This window comes from Medicago sativa, chromosome 6 (assembly GCF_051527215.1).
Source record: "Medicago sativa cultivar Bolivia chromosome 6, Bolivia_mono, whole genome shotgun sequence".
NCBI lineage: Eukaryota > Viridiplantae > Streptophyta > Magnoliopsida > Fabales > Fabaceae > Medicago > Medicago sativa.
The window spans coordinates 21,120,131-21,130,538 of record NC_140754.1 but is presented as its reverse complement, the minus strand read 5'-3'; the positions used below and the strand labels follow the sequence as shown (position 1 = coordinate 21,130,538).

Here is a 10,408-nt window from a genome sequence, read left to right as displayed (position 1 = left end):
TTTTGGAGGATAATTAGTTGTTCAACAAACATTCATGGTATGTTATCGGTTAATGAAATTTATAATATTTTTAGCATCTCTTTACCATTTTCTTCTCTTGTCCGAGAGGGAAAATGGAAAAGTTTTGGGTTATTTATGGGATAGTTATGCATCATCTAAGATGATTATTTTTCTTGGCAAAAGCTTGTTGGTCGATAATCCACATATATAAATCTTTTTAAGACGATGGTGCTTGGGAGTGTTGATTAGTCTTGTTGTGTGTGGTGTTCAGAAGTGGTAGATTTAGAGGAGCACTTGTTTGTGAACCTTGGTTTTGCGGCGTCTATTTTATATGAAATTTTTAGGTGGTTTGGTGTGTTGTCAATGATATCTGGGAATTTGTTTGCTTTGCTAAAAAGTTTTTGTTTCTAGGTAAGGAATGGAAGGAGACCAAAAGACTTATTGTTGGTTTGACATTCACTGGTGTGTCCTATTTGGAAGACGTGAAATCCTATCATTTTTCGCTCCGAAAGTCCAACGGTCTTAAAGGTGGTTGAAACAAAGAGGTTGTCGCAAAATTGATATCTGGACTATAGTTTTTTCGCGTTGCCTCACATATCTTATTTATTTGTAACAAAAACTACGAAATTGCTCTATGTTTCTCTCATGTTCGCTCTAAAAACCATTGCATTGATATATCAAACGTAACTTTAAATCATACAAAACCCATCTAAAGATATGGCCAAATCGATCTTTTTTCATTGGGAGATACAATCTGATCGGCTTAAATAAAAAATTGAACACTTCAAAGTGCGCATGGAGCAACCATAATAAAACCAATTCTATCCAAAAAAAAAAAAAATTACTCTAGGTTTCAATTTTCTATAACATTAGCATAAAATCATTGTAAAAAAAAAAAAAATCTGTAAAGAAATTAACAAACAACTTGATTTATTTTCAAGTGGTTAATAAGTTTTATTCAAAACGAATTATTCAAGAGAAACTGATTTCAATTTATAACGAGAATTTTTTTTTAAGATAAACAAAATAACATAGTTATTATAAAATGACACGAAGTTGTGAGATTTTAATCCCAACCATGATGATATCCAACATAATAATTTCGACAATTAAGTTAGAACTTATAAACGATAAAAATAATTAGGGTTTTTCTATTATGTGCAAATTTGCACATGTTAAGAAGTTTAAAGTAGTAATTTTGACTTGAAACTTGTGTTTTTTATAATAAATATGTAACTTTTGAATAAAAATTGTTGATTTTCAATAAAAAGTTACTACTCTTGATTACCTTTTTTTTTTTTTTTAACAATACTCTTGGTTACCTTAACATATGCAATATTGCACATGTTAGACAAACCCAAATAATATTTTGTCAAACTTTACTTAGTGCCTAATCAAGCCCCTTGCAATATTCCTATTTATGCCTACTTGATTTAATTCATAATATTTTCTTTACAAAAATTGAATTGATTTCATTTTGATACACCTTCCTTCCTTTGTGCGATGAAGGAATTCCAATCCGATTTATCTTCCGCGCTTCGTCTCAACATCGGTAACTAACTAATTCTCTCTTATACGACGTCGTTTTAATTCTTCTTCTTCAATTTATCGTTCTTTATAATCATCAATTTTCACATTTTATTTCTGAATTTCGCAGGAGGAAAGAAATTCTGGACAACGATCGATACAGTTACACAACGTGAACCAGATTCAATGCTAGCTGCTATGTTCAGTGGTCGCCATACTCTCTCTCAAGATCCCAATAACGTACACAATCCCTAAATTTCTTACATTTTCTTTTGTTTTCGTGTTTTTTTATGACTATGTTCGGTAAAAAATAGCGGTCAGATGAGGAGTTAGTTTAAAGCAAGCCTGGATACGGATACGGATACAGACATGAATTTGAGAAAATTACATAATTGAGTGTAATTATATGTGTCGGTGTCGAACATGACACGTGTCTGACACTAGGACGTACATAATCCCAAGAGTGTCTGTGCTTCATAGGTTTGTAGTATTTGTTAAGAATTAGCGGTTGAACTAACTTATAAATATGAAATCACATAAAAAAGATATGTTTATTCAATTAATCTTTTTTTTTTTTTCCTTTCTATTAAGATATCAAAGGTAAAATTGAGATAAAATATGATAAGCTATAAGGTTTATACTAGAATCTACTTGAATTAACTTATTAGAAAATACTATGATTAGTAAAAATAAGCTATAGGCTCGTGAGGAAATGACGGTTACCAAACAAGTATTTTTTAGTCATTTGAGCTTATAAGATGTAGGGTCAATTTGGCAAGTCCTATTTTTGAGCTTATGTCTTATAAGCTCATTTGATTAAAAAGACCCGTTTGGTAACCTTTACTTTCTCACGAGCTTATGACTTATTCACCGTTTTTTACCAAATAGAGCCATAAGCTGTCAGATATAAGCTATCTTATTGTGCGTGGCTAATAGACCCTAAATGAAGGGAAAATTTTACAATAATTATTGTTACCAAAAAAGTTAGTTTCCCTTTTATGTATAAGTATAAAAGTAGAAAATTCAATTTTTTTTTTTTTGAGTGCCCAAAAGTACAATTGTAAGTGGTGAATAACCAACACAGGAATAAGATAAACACGGCGTTGACGAGGATGTAGCTTTGAATATGTGGTAAGGCTAAACAAGATATGACAACATTAGAGGGTGAGTGTTGGGGTACCACCTATCATAGAAAGGATGGTGGAAACTTGGTTTAGGTGGTTTAGGCTTGTAGAGAGAAGACATTTAGATTTTATAGTTAGAAGTGTAGATCAGACAGAGTGCAGTCAAATCATTAGAGGCAGAGGAAGAGGTAGAAAAACTATAAGAGAAACTATTAAGAAAAATCTAGAGATTAATGTGCCGGATAGGGATATTTTTATGACAGACTTTGGGCTCAAGTGGTTAATGTCTAACTCATCTGAAAGGCCATACTTTGGGCTAATACTCGAGTTCAATCCCAAATTATGAAACAATTTGTGATCAGACTTTACTTACCTTGTCCAATACAAAATAGTCCATGTGTAGTTTGCTTTCGACAGAAAATACGAAAACACATTTAATATGGGGGAAAATAAAAAATATCAATAGTTCTTAAAAATCTCACACGTGGGTAAAAATTAGTTATTTTTAGGATGATTTTAGGGACATTTTAGTTTCTGTTAGAAACTAATTAGACCTACATTTGAGAATGTTAGTTCTCGGAGACCAAATAGGTCTTACCGTCTTAGTGTTTCTTGTCATGACCAGTTGGGATATTTACTTATTATTGTTGTAATTTAATTAAAAGTATCTGATGAGATTGTGATATGAGACCTCAAGGTGATGTAATTATTATTAATATTATCTATAAAATTCTGTATAATTGTTCAATTGTAAATTTTGTTATATTTGTTGATTTGGGGACAGTGGTAATGTGTGTTTGCATCGCAGGGGTATGTTTTTGTTGATAGGGATGGTAAGCACTTCAGACACATTCTCAATTGGTTAAGGGATGGCGTGGTGCCCACTCTCGAGGAAGCTGAATATTCAGAGCTGTTAAGGGAAGCCGAGTACTATCAGCTACTTGTGAGCACAGCTTCATTCTTTCTTTTATTTTTTGCTTTGTTTCTAGGGTGTAGCAATTCTTGCATGAGTATAGTGTAGCTTGAAATGATGTGTATATAACTGCGGCAAAGGGTTTTAATGTAGCTTGTGCTTTAGGTTAGTTGTACTAGAATAGTAGAAAATGAAATCTGAAAACGTTTTTTTTAAGCAACAACCCGAAGTTTCTTCTTTTTTCCAAATTCTTTTTTAATTGTGGATTAGATAACAAATGCATTTGATAACAAATGTAGCTTGACCTTTTTTTTCAAAATATAAAATTTGGGACTACATTCTGTAATTCTTTTAAGTTTTTTCCTCCTAGTTTAGGACATAGCAACTTTTTTTCATTAATAGTCCAGAATACAACTTGCACAAGGATCACGGTTCTTGTGAAGGTTTTATCATTAAGAGCAATCTGCAATGGAAATGTTCCCCATTTAAACTCAAAGCGATCATTTGCTATATTATGAACAAATATTTGGATACTTACACTTGCTTGATATTATATCTTACTTAGCTCTTAAGTCCATGATGTTATACTTTTAAGTTTCTTATATGGAAAAGAAACTGAAACTTCTGGCCGCATTGAATTCCTATAACCTATGATCACTTGCAAAATGTTAGGGGCTTATAGATGGAATCCAAGATGTCCTTAATAAGAGGAAGGAAGAAGAGGAGCTCCGTACAGAATTGACACGTACTGATATCATCAAATGTATACAATCTGAGAGAGTCAGGTTTCGAGGGGTTAATCTTTCTGGCATCGACCTCTCTAAACTGGTAAATTCTTGGACCATTTATTATATAAAATGTATGTATCTGTGTACTTGTAAAACAAAGGTTGTTATTACTTGGATATGAGTTTTGGAGAAAGCTGTGCATTTTCTTTTAGCCATTATATATATAGCCCCTCCAAACTTTACTTTATCTAGTGTTCTGTAACTTCAGTTTTGTCAATACTTGGAAGATGAAAGGTTATATACGTGAACAAAGTTATTTAAATTAACTTGTGTTCATATTTATCTTAAATCTTAAATATTATACAATTGTGGCATTTGAAGAATGCACCAAAGGATGACATTAATGTGTTACCTTAGGTGGAGAAACTTATTTCCTTAACCATTTTTGTAGAAATTAACATAATGTTAGACAGAGATCTAAGTCATCATGTTCAATAGAGTTTTGAAATGGTAAATTTATGCAGGGTAATAAGGCCACCAACTTCAACCCTTACATTGATCTCTTGAATTTTGGATTTTCAGGATTTATCATTTGTGGATTTCAGCTATGCTTGTCTTAAAAATGTGTTCTTTTCACGAGCAAATCTTCAATGTGCAAAGTTTCGGGTAAGTGTGAATATAACCTGTCTTCATACGTAGGGATGTCAATTTAGCCAGTTCATTCAAGCGTGTATTTATAATAATATGAGGCTAGTTAGGTTTAAAATTAAGCTTGAGCTAAATTTAGTTCAGACCATTTGTGAATTTAGACTTTCAATAGTTTTAACACAGCTTATAATCCAACTTTATTGTCCAGCCAAAGGATACCTGTCTTTAACATAAATATATTGTGTAAACGATTGGTTTTTCTTTTTGTTAACAAATGTAGATGATTGGCAGTGATGTAGTATTTAGCGATCACCACATATTTTCTTGATTACAATATTTTGGTGCTATTGATCGCATCATCATCTAGATTTTATTTTAATTTACAAGTTGACCTAAAACCTATATGATTTTATAGGATGTTGATGCTGAGGGCTCCATCTTTCATAATGCAACTTTGCGTGAGTAAGTCAATCAGAAAACTATGCTATTTAATTGCATACATGCTTGCAGGCCTCTTAATTATTTCATCTTTCCTAGGGAAGATGTGAATTTACTGGGGCAAATCTTCGTGGTGCTTTATTGGCTGGGACAAATCTTCAAAGCGCAAATCTACAAGGTCTGTTTTATATTATATGCTTTTTACCAATTCTGATTTTTGGAATCTATACAGTATTACCTCCACATATTTCCTTGTCATTTATGCTATTTAGCATTTAACCAAATAACAACCAAACCTTATCTCACTATGGCATGGATCAATCTATTGGAGTATATCAAAATAGCAATTTTTTAGTAAACGATAAGGAAAATATCAACAATAGCCAGTACTGTGGCATTGTAGTGTGCATTCATATTACTTGCTATTTACGTGAACAAATAGGAAACTATCCAGTTTGAAAACCAAGTCCAACTTTCAGGTTACCTTCCTATGGCATCCGGCATAATATTTTTAATTTGGTTTGCAATATCCTAGTAATTTTCTTGGTTTGACATGAACATAATGTGGACAGTAAGCATTTGTTTGTAGTAGTATATTGAACAGTATTCCCGTAAATGTATTTCATTTGTTTAAAACTGCTATGTTTCAGATGCTTGTTTAGTAGGATGTAGCTTCTGTGGAGCAGACCTGCGATCTGCACATCTACAGGTTTTCCAAACACGAATCTTTATATGATTTATAATTTGAACTTATATCTTTCATGCTGTTCTTTTTGTTTTCTAAAAGCTTTTTATTTTTGTGCCATTTTTTTCTCTTATGTGCGAGGTTCATCAGAATATATTATTAACTTCTGTTAATTTAGTAATAAAGTATATTCTCCTGTCTGTCGTTTTCTTTAGAAGCGGAACGTCTAAACTAACATCAATATTGTGTTTTCCTCTAACTCCTCTTAAGATTAAAAGCATCTAAAAAACCCTTTTTCAAATAGGTTTAGTCAATTGCATGTATGAAATGACACTAAAATCATATCATAAATCAATCTATTTAAAACATTTAGATCTAAATCATTCTAAATGATTTTGCCTTTAGTTTTTCTTGGGCATAGAGTAGCTTTTAATTGTTACTCCTTATTGAGACTTCTATAGGTTTTTGGCACATATAGAAACCATATAAGGCAATATTCTACCATCTTTTCCGCAGTTGATGCCATTTGTCTTACCAATGTATTCATTCGTAAATAAACCTATTTTGTCTTGTATGTTTAGTCATCCCTAATCCTACTTGTGGTGCAATTGATAAATTAAAACTGTCCTGTTCTGCTTTAAATTTGAGCTATGATCTTCCTACCTCTTAACCTTTTGAGATCCACAATGTCATTCATCCGACACTTCTCTACAATTAATGGCAAATAAATCACTTAACTTTTGTTTTATTTTCTTTTTTTGCCTTGCCCTACTCAACGTTATAAATATTACCCTGGCGGTCAAATGGTATTTACAAGGCAAGGCATGGCTATTCATTTTTTCAAAAACATTTTCTGGTATGATGAAGTCATTTTGAGTTTTGACACCACATTAATTTTTTCCTTCTTAAGATGCTAGTTACCTCGTAATTTACAACTTCCATCAATCTTGTATAGTTCTTTGGATTTTTGTCAGCACCAAGCCACTAACACGTAAATAATTAGGTTTCTTGGGGGAATTGTAAGTTGTAACAGAATCTAAATTTTACTATAATTTCGTTAGTTTGAAATGAATTTTTGTCCTAATGAAGGTGGTCAATTAGATATTTGATATGATTAGATGAATATACGAGATGTCAATCACTTCATTTTATGACAAGGGCTATTATATTTGTACAAATTATGGATTAGAACATCATTTCAAGTATGCTTATAACTGACTATCCGTGCTACATAGACTATTGTTGTAATGCTTAGACAAACACTCTGAGTCAATGAAATTAGTTTATAACCAATTAAATGGTGGATTGACCACCTTAATTTGGTGAAATCTTTGTTTACATTTCATTTTAATTATTAAATGTATAGTGACAAGTGAAAGTATATATAAATAATATCTTTCCAGAGGATGATTTTTATTTCAAGTGATGGGTTTTAGCTTGATACAAGCAGCCCTAGTGTAATAATGTTGTGTGTTGATTAAAGGTTTGAGATGATTAATTACCTGGTAATTTTTAACTCCACAGAATGCTGATCTTACTAATGCCAATCTGGAGGGAGCTAATCTGGAAGGAGCAAATTTGAAGGTAAGATATTGAGAACCTATATTGGAAAAAGTAGCAGGATTGCAGATATTTTGTACAAAAAAAGAAAAAAGGTGTTGATGATTTCTGCACTACTCACCTAGAAGATTACCATTTATCACCATGACCGAGACACCTTATGATGTATTTGCTCTCTACCTATGCAAAATATTGGATAAATAAATTTATGTAATTGGATTTTTGGACTGATTTTTGTAGCAACTAGCAAGTTTTGCTTATTTAATAACATTCATGCACCATATGCATTATTGCTGAACATATAAACATGCTCATGTATCTTAAGTAAATTATCAACCTTGGCACCACAATGAGATTACTGCCTTGAGACATAGGGTCACATAGGGTCACAATTTTTTGTCATAGAACGGTCTCTTTGCTCATGGAGGTAATATTCCCCAGTCATAATGATAAGAGTCTTGTTCATTGCACTACCCTTTCTATACATGAATCCCTTGAGGTTTGACAAAATTGCAGTAAGACGTCCCTTTTTGTTTGAAATTCGTGTACCACTCTTAAAGTGAAACATTAAGGACGATATTGTTGTTATGTTGAGGTCTTTATAATTTTTCAAATATGAATCAGAGCTTTTTGTTTAATTTTAAAATAAAAGCTCCTGCAATTTCGCTAAACATAATGTTAACTCTATATAATTACTGTTATTTATAAGTTAATTTTCTTCAATGAAATCATTTCAATGGCTTTTTGAAATGTTATTTTTCTATTTTGGCTTAGTTGATTGAAATCAATTCCCTATATCTCAGGGTGCAAAGCTGAACAGTGCCAAGTTGAAGAATGCTAACCTTCAACGAGCTTATCTGCGTCATGTTAATCTTCGAGATACAGTATGTCAACGAGCTGAATTTTTGTAGTGCTTTTCATGTCTTTGATATTATCATATTCTTGATCAGCTAATCAGTATTTCCTTTTGACTATGTTCACCTGTTGTGGTCCTGATTTTTCTATTTTGAAAATGCCAATTCCTATTAATATGATTTTCTAATGTGGTGCATATTTAATTTCCTTTTTTTCTGCCAATAATTGGCGGATGCCTGTGCAGTTTGAGACAATTGGTTTTGAAAATGTAGTTGTAAAAAGTTGAACACAATTCCTGCAGTTTGACACCCTGCAAAACAGGGAAATTCTTCTGTATTGGCATAGAACTAATTGATTAAATCACGTATAATGCAGAATTCTATATAACAGCCGAAAAAGCACGAGTTTTTACCTTTAGAATGAATAGTTAAATACAGTGTAGTCAAATAGCGGCTATAAAATAGCAGAATTTGAACAAATCACTAATGTTCCGCGATACGCTATTTAGTACATTACAAAGTGTTGTCGAATAGAAGCTCTAGTGACACTATAACACTGTAGTATAGTAGAATTTGAACAAACTGCTATTTTATGCGATCTGCGATTGTTGTCAACACTGGTTAAAAAAGTACCTACCTTATAGAATCACATTGGGAAATCACCTGTATTTAAATTCAGGGTTTTTGGTGAAATCATGTGTATTTCCTGGTTTCTGTTGTCCTCTTATTGTTAGCTTTCAGACGACTAGCATAAATTAAGCCAACACAAGGAGATGGAAAGATTATTCTTATGTTCAAAATATTTGATAATCTAACATTTCTCCGTTCCTTTTTTATCAATCAGGACTTGGAAGGAGCAAAGCTTGATGGTGCCAATTTGCTCGGAGCAATCAGATAATATTTGGACTGAAGAGTTAAGATAATAATATTGAGAAGTGGGGATGTGGTTAAAGATTGTCAAGATGAGTTAACTGAGAAGTTGAATCGTGTTTCGACAGTACTTAACGTTGCTTCTCATGAAGTTGTGCAACTGGGTGTTGATTGATGTTTATGGTTGGTTGTGCCTGTTGACGATCTTCTCTAACATTTAGGCTTTTATTGTTCATTAGTATTTGCTTCTATGGTTTGTTGATTTGTTTGTATTTGGTGAAAGAAAATCGCAATATTACTATTTATTATAATTTGCGACCCATCTTGTGTATAGTACTGTTTCTGATGACAATTATGCATGATGTGTTAAAAACCTTTTAATTGTGATGTGAATATTTTCCTTTCACATTTTTTTTTATCAACAATCTTTCTTTAATGTCTGCACTCGAAAAATCACTCGACTTGACAAACTCTTGAATGCAACTCTACTGCTTTGTTTGGATCAGAGTTGAAAGTGGAAGGAATGAAAGTGAGTAGAAAATAGAATGTTTTTTTAGTTGTTTGGTAGAAGTTAAAATAGAACGGAAGTGAAGGAATACTTATTTTCATAAAATTTTCTTATTTATTTTACTCTTTTTTGTTGAATCAACCTTCTCAGTTTTACTGTATCGCAACTCTTGATTTGTGTATTCTAGGAATATATTCATCCATATATGGATGAAATTTAGAATATTGATGCCCATTTTCGATAATCGAAAAGCGTAGTTACAAGAGGTTTTTCCAATGCGAAGAGATTATTATCTTTGTCAATGTTGTCTAAAGTAAAAGTCTTAGAATCCTGCTCTTTACCCAAACAGGTTTGCTCACTCCCAAAGTAAAATACCAAACTGCCCCTACGCATGTTAAGTTACGCTAGTACAATTATTAACGTATGTTAAGTTACATTACTTATGTTAACATGCGTTAGTGTTATTTGTTGAAAGACATTGCGCATGTTAACATGCGTTTGAGTTATTTGTAAAAAAAAACACGCATGTTAACATGCATTAGTGTAATGCAGT

At 32.2% G+C, this 10,408-nt stretch overlaps 1 protein-coding gene across 1 annotated transcript; it reads left to right on the top strand.

Moving 5' to 3' along the window:
* The first annotated feature begins 1,468 nt into the window (after window positions 1-1,468).
* Window positions 1,469-9,728, top strand: FIP2 (potassium channel tetramerization domain-containing protein / pentapeptide repeat-containing protein). Its single transcript, XM_085716867.1, has 11 exons — window positions 1,469-1,552; window positions 1,658-1,767; window positions 3,460-3,594; window positions 4,237-4,392; window positions 4,875-4,958; window positions 5,356-5,402; window positions 5,483-5,556; window positions 6,029-6,087; window positions 7,588-7,647; window positions 8,427-8,507; window positions 9,322-9,728. The coding sequence occupies exons 1-11, from the start codon at window positions 1,504-1,506 to the stop codon at window positions 9,373-9,375; spliced, it is 909 nt and encodes a 302-aa protein (XP_085572993.1). The 5' UTR covers window positions 1,469-1,503; the 3' UTR covers window positions 9,376-9,728.
* The last annotated feature ends 680 nt before the right edge of the window (window positions 9,729-10,408 follow it).

What these genes read in the sequence shown, in the direction of transcription:
- FIP2 (XM_085716867.1), top strand. Translation starts at nt 1,504, where the DNA reads ATGAAGGAATTCCAATCCGATTTATCTTCCGCGCTTCGTCTCAACATC. An exon ending in TGCGATCTGCACATCTACAG is followed by an intron (nt 6,088 to 7,587) that starts GTTTTCCAAACA and finishes TTAACTCCACAG; the next exon opens with AATGCTGATCTTACTAATGC. An exon ending in ATGTTAATCTTCGAGATACA is followed by an intron (nt 8,508 to 9,321) that starts GTATGTCAACGA and finishes TTTATCAATCAG; the next exon opens with GACTTGGAAGGAGCAAAGCT.